Consider the following 24045-nt stretch of genomic DNA (forward strand, 5'->3'; position numbering starts at 1 on the left):
AGTGGAGATAGATTCTCTCCGTTGGAATTTTCTTCAGTAGTTTCCCTACCACTGATGTGAGACTCGCTGGTCTGTAGTTCCCTGGCTTATCTCTTCAACCCGTCTTAAATAATGGAACCATATTAGCTGTTTTCCATACTTCTGGCACCTCCCCCAAGGCCAGAGAGGAATAAAAAATTTGAGCCAGAGCCCATGCAATCCCCTTTCTCGCCTGCCATAACAGCCTGGGACACAATTCCACATCTCCAATACCTTGTCACTCCGTATATCAATTTGCTCAAGAACCTCGCAGTCTCTCTCTCTCTCTATCTCTCTCTCTCTTTCTCCTGAATTCCATAACTACATCCTCATTCTCTTGGGTGCAGGCCGATATCAGGTATTTGTTCAACACCCTACCATTGTCCTCTGTCTGCACCCACAGATTGCCCCTTGGTCCCGAATGGACCCTACTCTTTCCCTGTTTATCCTCTTTCCATCGATATACTTATGGAATATTTTGGGATTTCCCCTACTTACCAGCAGTGCTTTCTCATGTCCCTTCTTTGCTCTCCTAATTTATTTTTCTTAAGCTCCACCCTGCACTTTCTATACTCCACAAATGCATCTGCTGATTTGCTTCCCTAGTAAACTGCTAAATGTTTCCTTCTCATCATATGATCAAACTTGGTTGCACTACCCAATAATCCTGATAAGGGACTTCTAATACTTAGCGTGGTGGAACGACAAAAATCTGTCAGCAAAATTAAAGAGCTGGTCAATTGACTTCAGGAAGCAAAGTATCGTACACACCTCTGTTTGCATCAGTGGTAGAGATGGGTTGATAGCTTCAAATTCTTTGGAGTGCACATCACCAACAACCTGTCCTGGTCCACCCACATCGACGCTACGACCAAGAACTCACAACAGCACCGATACTCCTCGGGAAACAAAGGAAATTCCGCCTGTTCGCATTGACTCTTGCCAATCACAGCCTGGTATGGCAACTGCTTGGCCCAAGACCATCAGAGAGCCATGTACACCGCCCACTTCATCACGCGAACCCGCCTCCCATCCATTGACTCTATCTACACCTGGGGAAAGCGGGCAGCATAATCAAAGATCCCTCCCACCCAGGTTATTCTCTCTTCCAACCTCTTCCATCAGGTAGGAGGTACAAAAGTCAGAATGCACTTCAACAGATTCAAAAAATGCTTGTTCCTCGCTCTTCCAGACTCCTGAATGCCCCTCTAATGGACTGAACTGATCTCTCCACACATCCTCTCTACTGAGTAGCACTACACTTCATATGCTTCACCAGATGTCTGTGTATTTATGCATGTCCTATGTTTCTCATGTACGGAACGATCTGCCTGGACTGCACGCAGAACAATACTGTTTACTGTACCTCGGTACACTTGACAAATCTAAATCTAACAGCGAAGAATGGCTCTGAGGTATTGGCTGATGCCTGCAATTCCCCTTTTCCATCATAACAAGAAATAGGAGCAGGCGTAAACCATATGGCTCCTCAGGCCTTATCTGCCATTCATTGATATGACTAATGTTCTGCCTCAACTCCACTTTACTTTTTAAAATAAATTTAAAGTACCCCATTTTTTCCCCCAATAAAGGGCCAATTTAATATGGCAAATCCACCTACCCTGCATATCATTGTGTTGTGGGGGTGAGACCCACACAGATATGGGGAGAATGTGCAAACCCCACACAGACAGTGACTCGGGCCTGGATTGAACCAGGGCCCTCGGTGCTGTGAGGCAGCAGTGCTAACCACTGCGCCACCGTGTCACCCCTCAACTCTCCAGAACTATCCCCTGGTCTCAAATATACATAACACCTGCATGTCCACATCACTCTGAGACAGTGAATTCCAAACTTTCACAATCCTCTGGAGAAATGTTGCCTTGTCTCTATACTAAATGGCTGACCCCTTATCCTGAGACCCCATATGCTATAGTCTCCAACTGGAGGAAACAATGTCTTAACGTCTACTCACGAATTTTGTACTTTTCAATGAGATCACCTTTCGTTCTTCTAAACTCCAGAATTGTACTCCAACTCTCTTACAATAAAGTCGAACACACCGTTTGCCTTTCTTATTGCTTGCTGTATCTACATGTTAACTTTCTACGGTCTGTGTACAAGGACACCCAAATTCCTCTGAACGTCAACATTTAATAGTTTCTCACCCTTAAATAGAAAAGCAGAGTTTTTAAAAAAAATCAAAATGCGAGGGAATGTCTCTTGGGGCAGAGGTTGGGGTTGTGTGCAAGACAAGAAAATTGGGCAGGAATTATATATCATGTAGAGAAAAAAAATGACAGGTTAGCAGAAGTCAACTAACAATGTACACTACAGCTGATCTTATGAAAAAAAATTACTTCACATTGGTTAGGGCAGTAAGGTTTGTTGGGTGGGGTAATAATGGAGGGAGCCCATATTTCTATAGGAGCTTATGGGAACTGTGGGACAAGTACTGAATGTGTTTTAATGTTGTAACTGGGTAAGTTATATTGGCTTCCGTTTATACGCCAGGGCAATAATTTAGACTAATTCTGGAGAGGGTTATTAGTCATGATCCATCCTTAATTGTTGTACCTTTTTTGCTTCTTTTTTTTTTTTATAAATTTAGATTAGCCAATTATTTTTTCCAATTAAGGGGCAATTTAGCGTGGCCAATCCACCTACTCTGCACATTTTTGGGTTGTGGGGGCGAAACCCACGCAGACACGGGGAGAACGTGCAAACTCCACACGGACAGTGACCCAGAGCCGGGATCGAACCTGGGACCTCAGCGCCGTGAGGCGGTTGTGCTAACCACTTTTTTGCTTTTTAACAGCAGCAAAAACAAGATCAATCGAGGGAGCCATAGGGCTCCTGTTGGCAATGGCATTCTGAGAATTCCACCTGTGCAGCACGTGTGGACTGGGTCAGGAAAAGGTAAGGACTCTTGTCATTCGTTTCACACTCTTAGTAATTTATGGCTATTAATATGGAATGTAATTTTCTATTCAATCCATCGTTCTGTCAAGAATGAGGATCGTATTCAGAGCTAATGGGGATAATTGGTCAAGTTTTGTGGGAAATAGCTAGATCTGATGGAAGGGAAGGTGGATTAACTTTCCGCTGGCGTGCAAGGGAATTAACATTTCTGCGGTGCGCTGGATGTTGCCGAAGTGGATGAGTAAGGGGAAATATCAAGTTAGGCTGAGAGAATTTGACTGACGCAAAATTGTGAAAATGGGGCTGTCATTAATTCTGTGCGTACTTGCTTAGGGGAAATGGTGTTCTTTGAAGTGATTTTGTAGAGGAAATTCAAGCTGCCTGCTAATGTAGTACCACCTGAAGAAGCATAGGGTTTAACAGTCCTTTTGAAATGAGAGTCTGTCATTACAAATGCCGGGCGTGGAACTATATAGAAACATTTCACGTAACTGTTGGCACTTTTAAATTGGATTCTGCCCCAGAAGTGGGTCTCATCTAAGAGTTTTCAAAGCATTTTGAAATGCACATTGCGACCTACTCAGTAGCTTTACTATAGTAAAGCTGTGACCATAGAGTTTAGCAAATTATTTTAACTCGGACCAGAGATAAAAGTGAAGTGCTATGGATGCTGAGAAACTGAAATAAAGTTTTGGAAATAGTCAGCAGGGCGGGAATCAACTATATAGAGAGATTATGCTTGGCCTGTATTTCCAGTACTTTTTTCTCTTGTTTCTAATGGATATTTGTTATGTAAGTAAATATATATTGTTGTAAATATCTATGGCCACACTCACTTATGGAGAAGATGTCAGGAATATTAATCCAAAGTTCTTGATAAGTCTTTGCTGTTGGACTGGAGTGTGTTGTGTGTTGATATTGGTCAGGTTCACAGATTGCTTCAGCTTGGCATTATTGAGCACAAGGTATTAAGTTTTTCCAAAGGATTTTTTTTGTTACTTTGTATATGGTGAACTGACTTTTAGACAAATTAGCCAATTTCACAAGTAATTAATTTTATGGTTTTTCCACTCTTTATAATGCCATGAGTTTTTTTTAATAAAGGGCAGCACATTAGAACAAGTGGCTAGCACTGTGGCTTCACAGCGCTACGGTCCCAGGTTCGATTTCCTGCTGGGCCAGTGTCTGTGCGCCGTCTGCATGTGCTTCCCGTGTCTGCGTGGGTTTCCTCCAGGTGCTCCCGTTTCCTCCCACAGTCCAAAGATGTGCAGGTTAGGTGGATTGGCCATGACAAATTGCCCTTAGTGACCAAAAAGGTTAGGAGGGGTTATTGGGTTACGGGGATAGGGTGGAAGTGAGGGTTTAAGTGGGTCAGTGCAGACTCAATGGGTCGAGTGGCCTCCTTCTGCACTGTTACGTTCTATGTTAAAGGAAGCACCCAAGGAATTTATTTTAATGGCGCCTCAACGTTTATGTCAGCCCATTTGATCGTAATATAACCTAACACTACCTGCTATAGATTCTAATTTTTAACCTTTAAAAATGTTGACATCCCACTATATTCCTTGCCTTTTTGGGGGACTGGGGGTGCAGTGTTGTGGAAATGTCCTCAGACACCAGTCTGAAGAATTGCAATATTTCAGTAATACTGAGGTTTTAGCTATATATTGCAGTGATGAACGTGGATGTAAATCTAGATACTGTTTCACCATCTCTATGCTTTTCATTTTTCAGACTTTCCTTACTGCTTCCCACTAATAGAGATGCAGTGGCAGATATTTAAGGGGATATTTCAGCACACAGAACAGATACATTACAATGAGAAATAAAACTTCCAGGGGGGAGGATCCAATATCCATGGTTAACTAAAAAAATTGAAGGTAGTATCAAGCTTAAAGCAAAAGCATATAATTGTGCAAAGATGGGTGGGTGGTAGGTGAGAAGATTGGACATGATATGAAGGCAACACCAAAGTGACCAAAAGATCGATAAGGAGGCAAAGGGTATGAAAGAAAGTAGCTAGAAATAAAAAGGCAGACAGAGTTTCTACAGGTATTTTAAAAAGAGTTAACAAAGTGAGTGTTCCGATAGAAAGCGAGTCTGAGGAGTTAGTAATGGAAAATGAGGGGGCAAATCAGTTGAATAGGTATTTTGCATTGGTCTTCGCTATAGAGAATACCAGTAACAACCCAGAAATAACTAAATCAGGAGTTCATAGAATCATAGAATTTGCAGTGCAGAAGGAGGCCATTTGGCCCATCGAGTCTGCACTGGCCTTGAAAAGATCACCCAATTTAAGCCCACACCTCCACCCTTTCCCAGTAAACCCACCTAACCTTTTTGGACACTAAGGGAAATGTATCATGGCCAATCCACCTGACCTGCACTCTTTGGACTGTGGGAGGAAACTGGAGCACCTGGAGGAAACGCAGGCAGACACAGGGAGAAAGTGCAAACTCCGCACAGTCACCTGAGGAATTGTACCCGGGTCCCTAGGGCTGGTGCGGTACGTTTCAGCGCCGCCGTTTCAGCGCCAGGACTTTTCAGCGCCAGGACATTTCAGCGCCAGAAAAAAAAAAATTCTCCAATGTTGTCATATAGTTATGACAGAATTTTTTTTGGCACTAAGCAATTTACAAATCTGTAAGTTCATAAAATGAAATAAAACTCAAGTGTTAACAAAATGTTTTTATTGTAAAAGATCCACTTATAAAGATCCAAAAACAGTACATTAAAACAATTTACAAATCTGTAAGTTCATAAAATCAATCATTAAAAAGAAAGTTCATTGGATATTCATTGGAAAAAACGCATTTAGTTTGTTAAATTGTGCCCTATTGAACGAAGGTAGTCAATTTCATTCCTGCTGCCATATTCGGAAACAATTTTCAATATCCTCTCATCAGCTTTTCTATATTTAAGTAATTTTAATTGAGGTTCATTGCCAGCTAGAAGTTTCTCAAAATGCTCGTCTCTTCCCTTTTGAACATGCTTAAGGACATCAATGAACTTCCAGATAGTTGGGTGTGACATTAACAGTTCACTTTTCAATCTCCTGTTGGCCGCCTCAGCATAGTTATTTGTTCTGTCATCCCCATCTAATGTTCTTTGATACATATTCCACATCTCGGTAGGACATAAAGGACTTCATCTGCCTGCTCCTCGGCGATTAGGACGGCCGATATAATTGTCTTCGAAATAGTTTAAAACCGGAATTAACTCCTCCGGTAAATTACCTGCTAAAGAATCCACGTGACTGTCAAGGTCGTCAACTGGCACAAAACATAGGGCAGTTATCATTTTTGAATGTAATGCAAAATCGGGATTGCTCTTATATAAACGCATGAGACCAAAACCACTTATCTGCCTAAGTATATTTTGAGACAGATGAAAAAGGCAGCCTCTTCTATATTGGGGAAGGAGTCTTTCATGGCAGTAAAAGCAGCGCGTTCAAAATCACAATTGATAATGGCAGGTCCTGCGTTTGTAATCATCTCTTTTACCGTCGCAAACAACATCATATAGGTCGCATACTGTTTGTTTTGTAAAAGTGCGTACAATACAGGGTGAACTCCGTTATTTTTCCTAACCATGATGATATAAACTTGATAAAATAGGTGTGGTGCTACCGCAAATGTTCCGTCAGCATACCAAGTCGTGGAAGTTGCCATGTGTTCTAACCAACTCTCTCTCCCAAATATAATAATCTGTTTGTTGTTCGTACCACTATCCTTTAAACAGAAATTTTCCTCGGTTTCTGGGGTGGGTTTATACATCATGTATTCATGAGGTAACTGAAGCTCTTGAATCGATCTTGGATTATCGGGGACCTGATTAACTTCGTCTCGTTTTCTACGAATAATTTTTCGCATTGCCTGCCTGTTTGGTAACTGTGCCATACCTGCCACGGACATTTTTTCAATGCACTTGTTGATAATCGTACTTGGAGGCTCACAAGTCTTTTCAGCCCGGTCTCTCGCATCAGTTATGATCTTTTCCACTTCGATAGCAACTGCAGATGGGGGATGAGTATGTTCGTTGATCTTTTCGATCACCTCTCTTTCTAACGTGTGAATGCGGGCCTTGCACCTACCATCCTCATGGCATCGCCAAAACTTAACTTGCTTTTGTTTCTTGCTTTCTTTGTCGAAACGATATATAAAACCTTCATGACAGAACTTCTCTCTGCCTCGCTTGCTTTTCACTGATTCAGCCATGGGTTTAAAGATATGGAACTTACCAAATTTACCAAAAGAAATTTACCAAATAACTAAGTAAGTATAAAAACTTGTTAACAAAACTCTAACATTATCTAAACAGTAATCATAATAAAACTCCAACAAAATCTAAAGACAGTTAGAACGATGAAACGACCAAATAACTAAGTGTAAAAGCTGGTACAGTATACCTGTGTCATACCTGTGACCATACTCAAGAATGATTTCTGAATGAATGAGCACTGAAACGTCCTGGTGCTGAAATATTTGGCGCTGAAACGTCGGCGCTGAACTGTCCCATTCCCCCTAGGGCTATGAGGCAGCAGTGCTAACCACTGTTCCACCGTGCCACTCTGGCAATTTGATGGGAGGGAGGAACTCTGCAAAGTACGATCATCAAGGAAGTAAGGAAGGGTGTTCTAGTTGTGGAGGATTTGCAGCGTAGGTTTACCAGACTGTTTCCGGGGATGGCAGGACAAAGTTAGGTAGGCTTCCATTCATTAGAGTTTCGAGAGGGGGGGGGGGGGGGACCTCATAGAAACGTATAAAGTTCTAACAGAATTAGGCCAGGGAGAAAGAATGTTCCCGGTGGTGGGGCAGTCTGGAACATAATTTGAGGATAAGGGGTAAACCTTATAGGACTGAGATGAGACATTTCTTCACCCAGTGAGTCGTGAACCTGTGGAATTCATTTCTACAAAAAGTAGTTGAGGCCAAAACATTGTGTAATTTCAGAAAGGAATTAGATATAGCTCATGGGGCTAAAGGGATATGGGGGAAAGGTGAGATCAGGGATTGAACTCGATCAGCCATAATGAATGAAGGGCTGAATGGCCTACTCCTGCTTCTGTTTTCTATGTTTCTAAGTGGTACTCAGCAAATTGTTGGAACTGCAGATTACAAGTGCCCGGAGCCTGATGAATTTCGTCCTAGGGTCTTGCGAACTGGCAAGTGAGATAGTTGATGTGTTGGTTATAATTTTCCAAAATTCCCTGCATTATTGGAAGGTTCCATTAGATTGGAAAATAGTTAATGTAACTCTTCAAAAAGGAAGACAGAAAGCAGGAAACAATGGGCCAGTTAGCTTAACATCTACCGCAAGGAAAATGCTAGACGTTTTTATTGAAATGCTATCACATGTCACTTGGCTAAATTCAAGAAAGCCAGCTGGGCAAAGTCAGCATGATTTTGTGAATAGGAAGTCATGTTTAATCAATTTATTGGAGTCTTTGAAGAAGTAACGGGTGCTGTGGATAAAGGGAAGCCAGTGGATGTACTGTGCTTAGATTTTCAGGAGGTATTTGTTAAGGTGCCACATCAAAGTTTATTGTGGAATATAAAGGCTCAAGGTGTTGGGAGTAGCATGGATAGAAGATTGGCTCGCTAACAGAAACACTCGGCATAAGTGGGTCATTTTCTGCTTGGCAGGATATGACAAGTGGTGTTCCACAGGGATCAATCCTGGGACCTCAATTCTTTATAATTTATATAAATGATTTAGATGAAGAGACTGATGGCATGTTGCTAAATTTGCTGATGACACAACGAAAGGTGGGAAAGTAAGTGTAGAGGGCATAAGGCTACAAAAAAGGATATGGATAAGTTAAGTGAGTGGACAAAGCCCTGGCAAATGGAGCATAATGTGGGAAAATGTGAGATTGTCCATTTTGGCAGGAAGGATTAAAAAAGAAGCAAATTATCTTAACTGGTGAGAGATTGCAGAGCAACCTGGGTCCTAGTACATGATTCACAAAACGTTAGTATGAGAGTTCAGCAAGCAATTAGCAAAGCGAACAGAATGTTTTTGTTTATAGCAAAGGGAATTGAATACAAAAGTAGGGAGGTTATGGTCAGTTTTCAGGGTATTGGTGAGAGCACATCTGGAGTACTGTGCACTATTGGTCTCCTTATTTAATGAGGACTAGAAATACATTGGAAGCAGTTCAAATAACATTTATTGGACTAATATCTGGAATGGACCGGTTGCCTTCCGCAGGCTAGGCTTGTATCGACTAGAGTTTAGAAGAGTAAGAGGGTACTTGATTGAAATATGAGAGCGATGCTGAAGGGACTTGACAGGGTGGATGTGGAAAGGATGTTTCCTCTTGTGAGAGAATCTTGACCTAGGTCACTACTTAAAAATAAGGGCTTGCTCATTTAATGCAGACGCAGAGAAGCCTTTTTCCTGAGGTGTTGTGAGCCTTCGGAATTCTCTTCCAAAAAGGTGATTGAGGCAGAACCATTGATTATCTTTTAGGCATAAGTAGATAGATTCTTGATTAACAAGGGCTGAAATGTTATCGGGGATTGGTAAGAATGTGAAGTTGAAGTTGAATTTAGATTAACTATGATCTTGAATGGCGGAGCTGGCTCGAGGGGCTGAGTGGCCTAACTCCTAATTCATATGTTCATATTTCCAGGACATTTGTTTTCCGTTTGGCTTTTAAAAAAAAAAATCAGTTTCATACTAGAGTGTGATTTATTTATTTTTTGTTGATGAAAAGACCGGATGCAATTACAGATGTGGGATGGAGGACAGCGGTTGGCGATGGGTGGGGGGGAGTGGCAATGGGACGGGCAGAAGTTGGGGAAGTGGCAGGGGAGGACGGGTTGGGGGTGTGGCAGTGGGGGGGGGGGGGGGGGTCAGAAGTTAGGGAGTGGCAGTGGGGGGGGGGGCAGAGGCTGGGGGGGGGCAGAGGCTGGGGAGTGGCAGGGGGGACAGGTTGGGGAGTGGCTGGGGGGGTCAGAAGTTAGGGTGGGGCGGAAGTTGGGGAGTGGCAGTGGGGGGGGGCAGAGGTTGGGGGAGTGGCAGTGGGGGGGTCAGAGGTTGGGGAGTGGCAGTGGGGGGGGTCAGAGGTTGGGGAGTGGCATTGGGGAGGGTCAGAGGTTGGGGAGTGGCAGTGGGGTGGGTCAGAGGCTGGGGAGTGGCAGTGGGGGGGGTCAGGTTGGGGAATGGCAGTGGGGGGGGGGGGAGAGACAGGCTGGGGAGTTTCGGGGGGGACAACAGACAGAGGCTGGGGAGTTTCGGGGGGGGGACAGACAGAGGCTGGGGAGTTTTGGGGGGGACAGACAGGGGCTGGGGAGTTTCAGTGGGGGGGGCAGACAGAGGCTGGGAAGTGGCAGTGGTGGGGCAGAGGCTGGGGAGTGGCAGTGGGGGGGGGGGCAGAGGCTGGGGAGTGGCAGTGGGGGGGGCAGAGGCTGGGGAGTGGCAGTGGGGGGGGGCAGAGGCTGGGGAGTGGCAGTGGGGGGGCAGAGGCTGGGGAGTGGCAGTGGGGGGGGGGCAGAGGCTGGGGAGTGGCAGTGGGGGGGCAGAGGCTGGGGAGTGGCAGTGGGGGGGCAGAGGCTGGGGAGTGGCAGTGGGGGGGCAGAGGCTGGGGAGTGGCAGTGGGGGGGGCAGAGGCTGGGGAGTGGCAGTGGGGGGGGCAGAGGCTGGGGAGTGGCAGTGGGGGGGCAGAGTCTGGGGAGTGGCAGTGGGGGGGGCAGAGGCTGGGGAGTGGCAGTGGGGGGGGCAGAGGCTGGGGAGTGGCAGTGGGGGGGCAGATGCTGGGGAGTGGCAGTGAGGGGGGCAGAGGCTGGGGAGTGGCAGTGGGGGGGGGGGTCAGAAGTTGGGAAGTTGCAGTGGGGGGGGGAGAAGTTTGGGAATGGCAGTGGGGGGGTCAGTGGTTGGGGAGTGGCAGAAGTTGGGGGGGCAGAAGTTGGGAAATTGCAGTGGGGGGGGGAAGAAGTTTGGGAATGGCAGTGGGGGGGTCAGTGGTTGGGGAGTGGCAATGGGGGGGGGGTCAGATGCTGGAGAGTGGCAGTGGGGGGGTCAGAGGTTGGGGAGTGGCAGGGGGGGGGCAGAGGCTGGGGAGTGGCAGTGGTGGGGCAGAGGCTGGGGAGTGGCAGTGGGGGGGGGGCAGAAGTTGGGAAGTTGCAGTGGGGGGGGGGTCAGTGGTTGGGGAGTGGCAGTGGGGGGGGTCAGAGGCTGGGGAATGGCAGTGGGGGGGTCAGAGGTCGGGGAGTGGCTGTGGGGGGTCAGAGGTTGGGGAGTGGCTGTGGGGGGGGTCAGTGGTTGGGGAGTGGCAGTGGGGGGGGGGTCAGAGGCTGAGGAATGGCAGTAGGGGTCAGAGGTCGGGGAATGGCAGTGGGGGGGTCAGAGGTCGGGGAGTGGCAGTGGGGGGGGGCAGAGGTTGGGGGGTGGCAGAGGTTCAGTGAAGATGTGCACAATGATGGTGGGAGACATGAATTGTTGGGCAGGATTGAGACATTCATTCTGACATACAATGCCGTTTGTGCACAGATCTAGCTCTCGTTCCTCCCTTTTTATTTGCTTTTAAAGACCAGGAAAACTTCGGTTAAAAATCATAAGTTCATTGATGTGGAGACGTGCAGCCTCCTTGAAAGTTTTAAGTGCATGACTCATGTCTCGAGGACAGATTTATTGCCTGTCCTACTTCTATATTAAAGCTGCAAGTGGATAGGTTGGATTCAACTTCTAATTTCTTTCAATTTAAGTTTCCCACCCAATGCGAAACCACACTTTGTTGGTGAAAATGACTCCGATTAAATTTTGCAGCTGTCTGGGTAGGGACATTTACCAAAATAATTTAATGGAAGTAGTCTAATTTGCACAGCACAATTTGGGGTCCAAAGCTTAATCTGCCTGTATTCCAACTGGTTTACTTTCAGAAATTGCTTCAGTTGCACTCTGTATCCTCGAGTTTGCCCTCTCTACGCTGAAAGAATTTCCATGCAAACAAGCCAAATCTGCTTTTTCTCCTGGATATTTCTTGCATAACTTTGAATTACAGGCTGCTCCGACATCTTGCTGCACTTAATTTTCAAGTCTTTCATTTTAAAATGTAGCAAAAGTAACTTTTTAAAAACTGAATTGCTGATACCTGTTTTATTACTCATCCGTTTTATGATATGATCGTGATGACGTTTTACTGACAGCAGTATTAATACTTAGATTTTTGATGCCTATTTCGAGACAGTATACAACGGTAGTGATTTTGTTTTGTTTAACTTGTGTTTTGGTAAGCTATGCAAACAAGCAATGCAAATAAATCTTTGAAGCAAGAGGCGTTAATCATTCCAGTGGAAAATTGCCACATCAGAGTGGTTAAAATTTGATTTTAGTTGGTAAATTTCACCATCAGTAGAAAAGATGCCAACTGTAGCTGGAAAATGAGACAAAGATTTATCAGAGTTCTCTGGCTCACTGCCAACATATTCAGTACTAGAATACAGTAGTAGAAACCCCAGAGAATTGGATTTTTCCAGCAAGCTGCGAATTGATTTATAATGCTACTGGAAGCATCAGTAACAGCAGTACGAAAAATGTAATTTTATCAAACAAAACAATTTTAATTGGTCCTTTCCCTATTCTCAAATTGCAATGGTTTGATTACAGTAAATAGAATGCCTTCTTGTGGTTCATGTGCTTGGAAAGCTGACTGCATCCTGATTAATCTCCCTTGTGGAAAATGGTATTCTAATTCTTGGAATTGAAATTAGAGTAAATGAACAGTATTCTAACTCAACCTGCTTGCGCAGTCGGTCAATCACTCAATATCATTTGTTGACTTCCTCTGCCCTTCCTGTGGTTTTTACATTCTTTAGGTTCTCGTAGCAATTCAGTACTGCTCTTGCATGAACCTTTACAAAGTCCCAGAGAGTGATTGAGGCCATTGTTTTTTCTATCCCTTTTGAGGGCTATGAATTAATTTGAAATTGTAACACCACCTAGTGGCAAAGATTAAGTATACTGCTGACTTTAATCTAACCTTTTGACCCAACATCAGAGTTCAGTGTTTAATCTTTGTTCACATCTGATGCAATCTATTTGCAGATTTTAGTATTTTTCTTTCAATTTAAAAATATCCTTCATTGTTGGTTTTAGTATGCTTTTGCTATTTAAAATTGCTTATTTTTGTATGTTTTGCAAAATCCATCTGGTGTAGCTGTTGAGATTGGCGGGGAGGGTGGGTTAACAGCAGCTGGCTATCCAATCGCGAGAGATGAACTGGCTGCTGCACTGCAGCTCCAATTGTGGAGTGGTTTCAGTGGCAAGAGGCGTACCCTAAACAGTCCTGTGCACTTAACTGAAGCAAGCATGAAAAACTGAAGAGGGGTCAACAAAATATTTTGCAAAAGAATGCAGTGGCCTACATGATTGTACCTGTTCATCATCATGCTGCAAACTAAAAAGGCGATTAACTTTATTTTATTACTCAACGGCACATACCTGATTTGTTTTAGAATTGAGGGATGTCGGTTCTGCTTTAGAGGCGTGTGGAGACAGCTCTTCAGAAAGCTACAGTTCTCCCTCCAGCCCGAGACACGATGGGAGAGAGAGTTGTGAGAGTGAAGATGAGAAGGACAAAGGTGAGTTATTTGGGATTTCTAAAATCCCTCTAGTTTGATTTTTTTAATGACTTGCAATTAAACAAGCCACCATTTGGCACCATGTGAACACTGAAATTGCTTTAAGACAAATGCATGTATCTTATCCATTCCACAATGGACGTTGGTAACATTGTGGTGGGATATTTGGATCTCAAACGGGAAAGTTGATGCAAATAAAACAGTTGCAAGTGGTGTCCAAAAAAATTTTGTTCCCAATTTAAATTTTCATTCTGTTGAAAATGAAATACAAAGCAAATACTAACAAGATTTGAGAGGGTTTTAAAACATTATCGGCGCTGTGAGATTCTGTTGTGCTGTGTAACAAACTACCATGAAATCACTACCAATTAATAATTACTTTCTGAATTTTAATTATCAACTATATTACAATACTACATTGAGCTAGGCTGACACTTAACAGTGTAGCTAATGGTTACACTCTCGTCTCTGAAACATGGGGCGCAATTCTCCACATTCACGACGGTGCGGAGAATAGCTGGGTTCGTAAATTTTTACGGCCACGCTAGTCTGACGCCCTCCCGCTATTCTCTCTCTTCCCCCCCCCCCCCCCCCCCCCCCCCCCCCCCCCCCCACCACGCCCGACTCCCGACACGAATCGCTGCCGCCGTTTTTTTACGGCGAGCAGCGATTCTCAGCTGGCCGATTTCCAAGCCCTTTACGGCCGTTTTTACGAACGGCAAACACACCTGCTCTGGGCATTCGTAAAAACGGCCGTAAAGTCCCGATTTTGAAAACCATGGCACCGATTGGCACGGCAGTACCACGGCCGTGCCAAGGGTGCCATGGGCCCGCGATCGGTGCTCACCGATCGCGGGCAGCGGGTCCGATTCCCGCGCACTCTTTGTCCTTCCGCCGCCCCGCTGTATCACTTCGCGGGGCGGCTGAGGGGCATCCCGGCCCACGCATGTGCGGGTCTCGCGCAAATGCGCGATGACGTCATCCGCGCATGCGCGGGTTGGAGTCTTCCAATCCGCGCATGCGCGGCTGACGTCATGTGACGCGTCAGCCGGCGCAAACTCTGGCAAGCGGGCTTAACAAAATTTGTTAAGCCCGCGATGCCGGAGTTCACGGCCGCGGCATGCTAGCCCCGACCGGGGACCAGAATCGGTTCCCGGTCGGGGAGGGGGAGGCTGGCGTCAAACCCGCCCAGTTTTGACGCCAGCCGTACGATTTCTCTCTGTCTGGGAGAATCGCGCCCATGAGGTTTGAGCCCCACTTCAGAACCTCTGCCTATAATGCAGGCTGAAATTTGAGTATTATCCGATATCTCCAACAACTTGGTTAAGTTCAGTGTTTGATTAATTTCTCATTGGAATATCTTTCTTACTGTTGTACCAAATGTTCCCAATCTCTTTCTGTGCAGTGTTAGTACGCTGCCGATACTGTCTGTGTGGAGTCTGCACGTCCTCCCCGTGTGTGCGTGGGTTTCCTCCGGGTGCTCCGGTTTCCTCCCACAGTCCAAAGATGTGCGGGTTAGGTGGATTGGCCATGCTAAATTGCCCGTAGTGTAAGGTTAATGGGGGGATTGTTGGGTTACGGGTATACGGGTTACGTGGGTTTAAGTAGGGTGATCATTGCTCGGCACAACTTCGAGGGCCGAAGGGCCTGTTCTGTGCTGTACTGTTCTATGTTCTAAGACACAGCGTGTCTCAAATTTTACAGCAAGTGTATTACAATCTGGATAGGTCATAACATCCATGGATGTGTTAAATGCAAAATTTGAAACTTTTGTTGTTTCTTTTTAAATATAAGTGCTATAAGTACTTTCTGTCACCAAACGTGCTTCTCAAGTGCTGCTAACATTATTCTCAGCTTTTTGCAACCATGAAAAAATCATTTAAAATGGCATGTATCAATAAAGCACTAGTTTTATCATCTGCCAGTTTCAACAAAAATTTAAGGATGAGATTCTTAACATGGTGGTGCTGTGGGTTAGCCCTGCTGCTTCACGGCGCCGACGACCTAGGTTCGATCCTGGTTCTGGGTCACTGTCCGTGTGGACTTTGCGCATTCTCCCCGTGTTTGCGTGGGTTTCGCCCCCACAAACCAAAGATATGCAGGGTTGGCCATGCTAAATTGCCCCTTAATTGGAAAAATGAATTTGGTACTCTACATTTATTTTAAAAAACTATGAGATTGCAATGTTTTACAATATAGGGTCTCAAATCTGGCTCTGAAAACTGGTCATTTTTAGAATGTGCCTGCATCAATTTTAATTGAGTTAAATATGAAAAAAACAGTACCTGGACAATTTGGTTAGGTGCTGTATTGGTGCACTGTGTCGCCAGACTGGTTATCTACTTTTCTGCTTGTGTGTCTGTCTATTCCTGTGCTCCAAATGACCATTGAAAACCCCCTCACCTGGTTTGACCTGAATTGTCCATGGTCGGTACCACATGATCTGAAATCCAGCAAGGGGTCTCTGCCAAGGTTGTTGGTTTTGGGGTGCTGTACCTGTTAGGGTAAGGGGTATGGGTGTATGGAGCAAGAGCAGGTAAATGCAAGCTAAAATGCAGATCAGCTATGAACCAATTGAATGGGTGAATAGGCTTGAGGGTTTGAGTTGCCTGCTTCTAAAGCACATTTACACCGGGTTAGCTTTGAAAATTGGTCCTATTATTTATGGTAAGCCTCATTTTCCTTCACCACACAATCTTTTTCCCAGCTTATACTTTGACAGGTTATTGGAGGAGTGCCACAATTTTCTTCTACTTCGCTTTGCACTGGACATATTTTCTGAGCATTAATCAATTTCTAGGTGCTTTTGTACAATAAATCTTTGGTTGATTCAAGTGATCTAGCAATTTTTGTACAAATATATCGCATTTCATACTTCTATTTCTTTCCAATAGATTCTGATAGCACTTCAGAGGATTCCGGGAAAGATAAGCAAAAAGAGAGGATCTCCTGTAACCCAGTCCGTGGAAGTATTACCAGGCCAACCGCTCAGGTTGCTCCCGTGCAGAGTGAGAACTGTAATGTTCCAGGGAATCCACCTGCCCCTTTTCTTCCTCGCATTCCTTTAATGCCTCCTATGCACTACATGATGCAAAATGGTGGAAAGAAGCCAGACTATGTTACTCCTGTGGACAATAAAACTGTCGGGATGATTGTAACCGTCCCTCCTGTTGCTGCTTCTCTCCGAGATTCTTCACATGTAACGTCAGTTGGCACTGCTGAAGCAGGGAAGAGAATGGACCTGATCCCCTCGCCACTTTCCGTGGCAACTCCTTTCTTCCTGCAGACTGCTAGTCCTGATTTGCATCCCATGGCGCACAGACATAAAATGACAGCATCGCAAATTAACTTGGAGAACTGTCGTGTTCCTGGACCCCAGACACCAGCAGGCAACGTGAACATTGGATCGGCTAACACTGCATTCATCCCGGTTCACAGCCACTCTCCATCAGGGAAACTATCAGCACCCTCGGTTTTGGACCCCATTGCTAAACCTTCAACACAGAACATTGTAGGACTAAATGCCTTGTTGCCGCAGGCTGATGGGAATATAGGAACCATACCCGAGTCTGCCAGTTTAAAAGTGATGCTTCCTGCAGCTGGCCTGCTCCCACCACCTGGCTCGTACAACTTGAGTGGAACTCCAACCAGTGTTTTGCCTTTGCAAGGCACAGCAACCTGTCCCTCTCCTGTAGGCCAAATCCAGTCCACTGGATCTTCAGTCCCCACCCACACCCCGGGCCCTGTACCAAGCCTCAATGCTGCATTAACTCATAGTACAGCTCAGAGTGACAGCACCTCTTATATTAACACAATAGGAAATACTAGTACTAATGGGACCATGCAGCCAGCTCAGCAGCTTGGCTGTGGAGCTTGTAGTTCCTGTGGATGCCGAGGTAGCTGTGGGACCAATAACAACCCTCTGCTAAACTACTACTACCCCAACACCATACCTAGCCAGCTTATCAGAGTTCCTTTTATCCCTTTCAGTGGGATAACCTCTCTTTGTAATGGTAGCTACCTCAACCACGCACATCAAAACAATGGAACCCAGATGCCGTTTTATCAGAATCCTTACACTAATGGACTAATGCATGATCCAATGGCAAATCAGACTAACTATGGGATGCAACAAATGCCAGGATTTGTCAGAGGATTTCCACTGATGTATCAGGTGGCCAACATGGTCACCAATGTAAATGGTTTGGGACCCAAAAAGAATGGAAATGCATCCTGTTATAATTGTGGTGTAGGTGGACACTATGCACAGGATTGTAAACAGCCATCCATGGAGGCCAGTCAGCCAGGTAAGCGGCGTGTTCACGATAACCCAAAGAGTAACCTGGTTTGAACATTTTAGATTAATATGGTGCTGGAATCTTGAAATCTTATTTTCATGCTCAGTTGCCAACTAGCAGCCACTTGTCGTTGTGGCCAATCCTCATTCCTAAGTTTGAAAAGCATTGAAATTTGTTGGCATGTTAAACAGTAGCCATGTGATACCTAGTTGAACCATTGAACTCTGTTTAAGACTCATGGCCAGGTTACTGAGTAACCAGTCAATTATTGAGTTGTGCATTGAATGTTAATATACTCCATGCATATTGTGAGGGAAACTTTGAAAATTCAGTAATCGATGGAACTTCTATATTCTGCAATTCTGAAATACAGCTTATACCAACTACCTTGTTTGAGCATGAATTAAAAATGAGAGGGTCGGAGCAGTCAGATTTTGTTCTTTTGCTCAACAGTGAATTGAATGCAGAGGCTGGGTAATTCACCTGAAACCTTCAAATAACTGGACTGTTTTCAGCATTAGATTTTTGAAATAGTATTTTGTTTTCCTTCTTCACTATCCTGACGGTATCAATCAAGCTGCAGAGCGGAGATTTGGAATCTTTTTCAGTTTTTAAAATAAATTGAACGTGCCCAATTCTTTTTTTTTCAATTGGGGGACAATTTAGCGTGACCAATCCATCTACCCTGCACACCTTTTGGGTTGTGGGGGCGCGACCCACACAGACACGGGGAGAATGTGCAAACTTCACATGGACAGTGACTTGGGATTGAGCCCGGGTCCTCTGCCCCGTGAGGCAGCAGTGCTAACCACTGCGCCACCGTGCCGTCCCTGAGATTGGGAATTCTTGGCAAATGAGAGTGTAGTTGTGCTCCACCACATTGTCTCTCACGCCAGCATTCCGCTTTCTTTAAACTAATTACAACAAAGTATTTTATTCATTGACAAAGATGGCCATTATCACTTCAGCTGGTTGAAGGTATTTGGGAGGAGATAATTGTGTCCACATACCCTGGGAATGGGCTGGGTGGCTTGGAGAAGAGGAGGGAGGCTGGAAGATCCCTGGGATTGATGGCAGTGTGAGCGCTGAACATTGTGGAGGAGTAAACAGCAGAATGAGCAACAGGCTCAGCAATACTGCCCAATTCAACAGAGCGCAAAATCTGAGCCTGTCTTACATAAGTGGGAAAGCCTGACAGCACCTTTGATAGTACATCTAGTTCTGGTGACTGGGAAATGGTGGAGGCTGGGGGCAACAATTTTACAAATGCCACATTCCGGAGCGCACTCCCAATGATTTCTGTTTACCAGAATAATTGCAAGCATGTTCCCAGTTTTCTTTGAGGGGATGGGGAGATTAAGTGGTGTGTCTGCATAGCTTCTCAATCTATATGTTGCCAGGCTTCACACCAGGAGCATAATCAAAGAATTGTCCCGTGTGTATTTGTAGCACAATAGACGTGGGTGAAAGCAAGTGCAATCTTGCAAATGACTGAGTTATGTTTTGGAAGCAAAAACCCGAGTCATTTACAATCTAATGAGGGGGAAACTGGTGAAGGATAAGACTCCCTCATCGGCACAGTTTGTGACGGTGATAAATGTAAACTGTTTTACATGTAATGAGGCCACACCATGTGATTGAGCAGACCAGAGTTTGTTACGCTCTTTCTTCATCATGATTGGGTTTTCACAGGCTGTGGGCCAAGCTGGAAGTGCACAAACCACACGATTGATCTGAAATGATGTACAGTGGAAAGCCATCTTAATTGGGGCAGGGTGGGTTTTTGCAGGAGCGGATTTTGGAATCTGATTGCATTTAGAGAACTGCTTTACTTTCTCGAGCTGTTTAACAAGTCACGTGCCTGCAGGAACTACAGCAACCAAAGGCATATGCTGCATCACTATCTAATAATATTGTCTATTAATATCTGTTGTGATTTAATGTGGTGCTGAGCAGAATGTTGAAGTATTGCTCATTAACCGGACAAAGTTGTGGGGGGGCCCACAGCACATTTTAGAATTGCTTCTCGAATCATTAAGCATGTGTCACCTGGTCGTCAAATAGAAAATTGCTCATGTCCACCTGCAAATTGTTTTGGGCTAAAGCAGGTGTTTTGGAACTAAGTGTCCACCCACAATACAAATGAAGGAATTGAAAATAACTGCACTTTGTAAGTGCATCAGACATTAAAACGTTTAATTGGGAAGATAAATCTGCAACGCCTAGGGTGCGGGAACTCATGGCTGTACAGACCCTTTTATTTTTGGCTGTACAGAACCTTTTATTTTTGGCTGTACAGACCCTTTTTTTTTGGCTGCACAGAATCTTTTTTTTGGCTGTACAGAACCTTTTTTTGGCTGCACAGAACTTGAATATTGCTGAGAAGGGAGGTGTGCTGCCAAAGCAGTCGCCAAATGAAAAGCTTCAGCAACATGTCTTTCTTTTCAGCAATATTCAAGAACCTTTTATATTTGAGGTTCTTGGGCATCTGATGTATGGCTGTACAAAATGTAAAAAATAACCCAGTAGAGTCTCTTGTTCAAGGCACATTAATGAGAAAACAAATGGAACTTTAAAATGACATTGCCTTTCCAAAAACAGTGGATCAGGCTAGCTCATGTATAAATAAAACTTTAACCCACCAATTGATTTTACTTTTCACTGGGAGAACTAGGGAGATCCTCACCTGCCTTAGTTTTTCTTTCTATAAATTTCTGGTATTTTATCAATTGCTGAGCCAAGCTTCCTGATCACAGCCCTGTTTTCTCCTTTATTTTAATCTTTGGTGTAGTCAACTGTGAGCCCTCTCCTTTCATTTTTGTTTCTTTTTCCAATTTAGAGCAAAGCTGGGTGTGATTAACTGGGAACATCTGTGTGGGTCTTGCTTTTGAAAGGATCATGGTAACAAGCGGAATAATCTGTTCTGTTTCTCCAACCCTCGCACTCGCTGTCCAAAAGTAAGAGATCCTCCCACAATCTTCCTTGTGAGCTAAAGTGAGCAATGATTGTGTGACAGAGGCACTGGGACCAATGAATTTGTAAAAGAAAATCTGTGGGTGGGATTAAATTTGACAACAGGCACTATTCCATGCCTCAACCCCAAAAACAGAAAAGGATTCTTTACCATGGACGCCATCTGACCAAAGTGGAATTTTGGTAGTCTTATCGCTAACGTATTGCAATGTAAATGTATAAACTACAGCAAGATGTAATTGATGGCAATGGAAACTTGCTCCACCGATTAATGCCATGGCTTTCACAGCATTCTTCAGTGTATCTTGTAATAAATGTTTGGAATATGCTGCAATGGCTTTTTAATAAAACCAATTTTTTTCTCATTTTCAGGTGCCTTCAAATTAAAGTTTGCTCCATCTCATGATTTGGATTCAGCCGACTAAGCTAGAAAAATTATATCAACTTAGCAATGGGCCCGAATATGTGGGTCTGACCCTAACAATACACTTGATGCTCTGTTAGTCCAGCAAAAAAAAAAAAAAAAAGAAAAATGGTTTTCTCCATTAGATTGGGATTAGTACGTGGTCACTGAAGCCTGGGTTGTCTTGAACTTATTGTGGCATTTTTTTCCCCATATATGAACGTGTCTTGACCTATTTTGGCTGCAGTGTTCATGAAGCAAACAGAGCAGTCGACCTAGAAATGCTTACAATATTGACCTCTGGTTTTGCACTGATGAATGTATTATACCAAGTGGCACGTGCAATGTTCGCTGTTAGTTTATAATTTATGGCAGTGTTTGAGAACCAACCTGTCCGATAAAGACACTGGGCTGGAATGAGCAGACTGCTGCTGGTTTAACATGCCAGGTCACATCTTGCATCATGGTACATCTGTCTGTCTGTGTCAAATTGTCTTCAGATTTCGAGTCTCTTCCTATCCTGTTTCATGGTTTTTTGTTTCTCTTTCAGTTGACGTAGAAACCACTCCGCTTTCAAAAGTAGATGCATGACTTTAAACTACTTCTGTTTGGCATAGTGGATAAAAGAGTAAATATAGACATTGACATAGGTAATGCCTTTTATATTGTTTTTTTTTGAAGAAAAAAAGACTTGGAAAATTGAGTGCCTGTATTAATCTAGATATAAAAAAAAACACAGGAAACAACAAAATATTGTCTGGTTAGTTTATTTTTAGGCTTAAAAACAATTTTAAAACATTTTGTTAGTGCAGTTATTTACCTTTTAATTTTTGGTGGTGATATTTATAACAACTGTTAAAATTTGACAACGTGTGAATATTTTTCAGTTTGTCTTTGGATCAAACCATTGATGAATAGCCATAACCGTTTTTGTGAATCCCATCTTTATACTGTACCATAAACTTGTAATGGATATTACTTGATTTTCTTTTCCTTTTCTTAAAACAAAAAGGCTCTAAGCTGAAACAGCTATTATTGGGGCAGTGTTTACCTGGATTTTAGAATGTAAAACAAACTCCATTTCACACATAGCTGTACACAAAAAAAGGTTACATGTCTCCATGATTTAAAAAAAAAATGAAAAAACACTTAAGATATTTATTGTAGGTAGCGTGAACTCTGCAGATTTGACGTGGTAGTGAATTCACCATTTCAAATGCATTTGCCACTACTATAATGTGAAGATTGATGCTTGATATTTGTAGATGGTATTAATCATGTCAGCGTTGTCACTGATTTATGCTGCTGCTTTTTGTTTAGAAAGGAGAGATAAAAAGCCAATATGCACTATTCTGCTTCCAGGTTTATTTCTTAAAAGTGCACTGAGGTTATTTGCAAGATGATGGCAACTTTGAGGGTTGCTGCGTCCTACAGCGCAAGGTTGAATTAGTGCTGTCCAAGTGTGACCCTTGGCATTCCTTTAACATTCATGGGGATATATGGAGCTGTGATATTGGCATGCAGCAGTCTGCTTTTTTTAAATAAATGTATAGAGTCCCCACTCTTTTTGAGTGGATTGATGTATTTTGTGGACTTGAAAACGAGTGAGTGTCATAGGAGTTGAATGTGTTTTTGTTTGTAGGCTCTTAGGCCTTTGTCTTGTCTTAAAGCCCTGGTGTCAACAAAATGCTTGTCATCAAAGAGTATTCTTTTTTTTTAGGGAGAAAAATTGCAGTTGACTCATCTGCTTACGTGTATCCTAGTCGAGCTGCTTTGAGTAGCTAGGACATTGACCCAAACTTTTTATTAGCATGTAAGAAATATCTGTTGACATTGGGGCCTTTTTAATGCCACCCATGTGAATCAATTAATAATTGTTATTTCCAGATCGCTAAAGGATAAAGCGTGGCATTTATTTTCCTTGAAGCACATTTCTTTAACTTCAATTTTTTTTGGGGGATGACCAGTTGAATACAAAACAGCTATCTTGGTGCGACTGTGCTGTTGAGTTCTAAGATTTAAAAATGGTAAGCCACGTGAACCTGTAAGACAATGTGTTGTAAATAACTTGGCTATATTGGAACTAATTTTATGGTTTAAAAACTGTACTGTATATAGGAGGTACGTTGCTACCTTCAGTTCGTTCATATGTTTACTGTACTCTTTGATATTCAAGATGTTATGTACTGGAAAGGTCACTTATATTTCTAGAACAAATTTTTGGATTTTATGCAACTTTTTCCCCTGAATTAACAGCAATAAAAATTATACAAATCTTTTATTACAGTTTCCTCTCATTTTAAGCACTGTTCTTGTATGTTGTGCACATAAATCCAATAACCAAAATTGTTTTGCTATTGCTGGTCTAGTAAACTCCATTAACGAAGATTGGTCAACAGAAGAGGGCAGTGTTTGAATCCTTATTTTGATTGACATTACTTGTCTCAACTGGCAACGTTGCTAGTTCCAGTTTAATGTTCTGTCAATAGTGGAAATGGTTTCTGGTGGTACATCCATCTTTCTCATCCATGTGCAGTTACTGGGATAGTAACCATGTCCATGTCTTTAGACACCAGACCATACCAAGTTTATAAAAGGAAAGGCCTATCTTGTATGAGATTCTTGCCACTGTCCATGTACTCTATTTTGATTGCCACTGCGTTTTCTATTTCATGGAGAAACCATATGGAGGTCTTTGTTTGAACTAGATTTCTCATTGATTCTTGCTCCCTTGAACTTTCACAATTGGTAGCAAGAGTTTAGGGAAAACAATTTACTTTTCTTATGATGGTCATTACGTGTTCCTGGTGCTTGGCCAGATAGCTAACATTTGATGCTCGTACCA

At 43.5% G+C, this 24045-nt stretch overlaps 1 protein-coding gene across 8 annotated transcripts in view; it reads left to right on the plus strand.

The window, feature by feature from the left end:
• LOC119965756 (zinc finger CCHC domain-containing protein 2-like) overlaps positions 1 to 23481 on the plus strand; it is a 97033-nt gene extending 73552 nt beyond the window's left edge. For 6 of the 8 annotated variants that reach the window (XM_038796550.1, XM_038796552.1, XM_038796551.1 and 3 more), the window contains 4 exons: positions 2837 to 2937; positions 13401 to 13526; positions 16421 to 17833; positions 21170 to 23481. In XM_038796550.1, coding sequence (XP_038652478.1) covers positions 2837 to 2937; positions 13401 to 13526; positions 16421 to 17833; positions 21170 to 21222 — 1693 coding nt within the window. In that variant the 3' untranslated portion in view covers positions 21223 to 23481. The remainder of the gene's footprint in view (positions 1 to 2836; positions 2938 to 13400; positions 13527 to 16420; positions 17834 to 21169) is intronic. The other 2 variants (XM_038796553.1, XM_038796549.1) reach the window with 2 other exon arrangements.
• Positions 23482 to 24045: the final 564 nt, after the last annotated feature.

Source organism: Scyliorhinus canicula, chromosome 5 (genome assembly GCF_902713615.1).
Source record: "Scyliorhinus canicula chromosome 5, sScyCan1.1, whole genome shotgun sequence".
Classification (NCBI taxonomy): domain Eukaryota; kingdom Metazoa; phylum Chordata; class Chondrichthyes; order Carcharhiniformes; family Scyliorhinidae; genus Scyliorhinus; species Scyliorhinus canicula.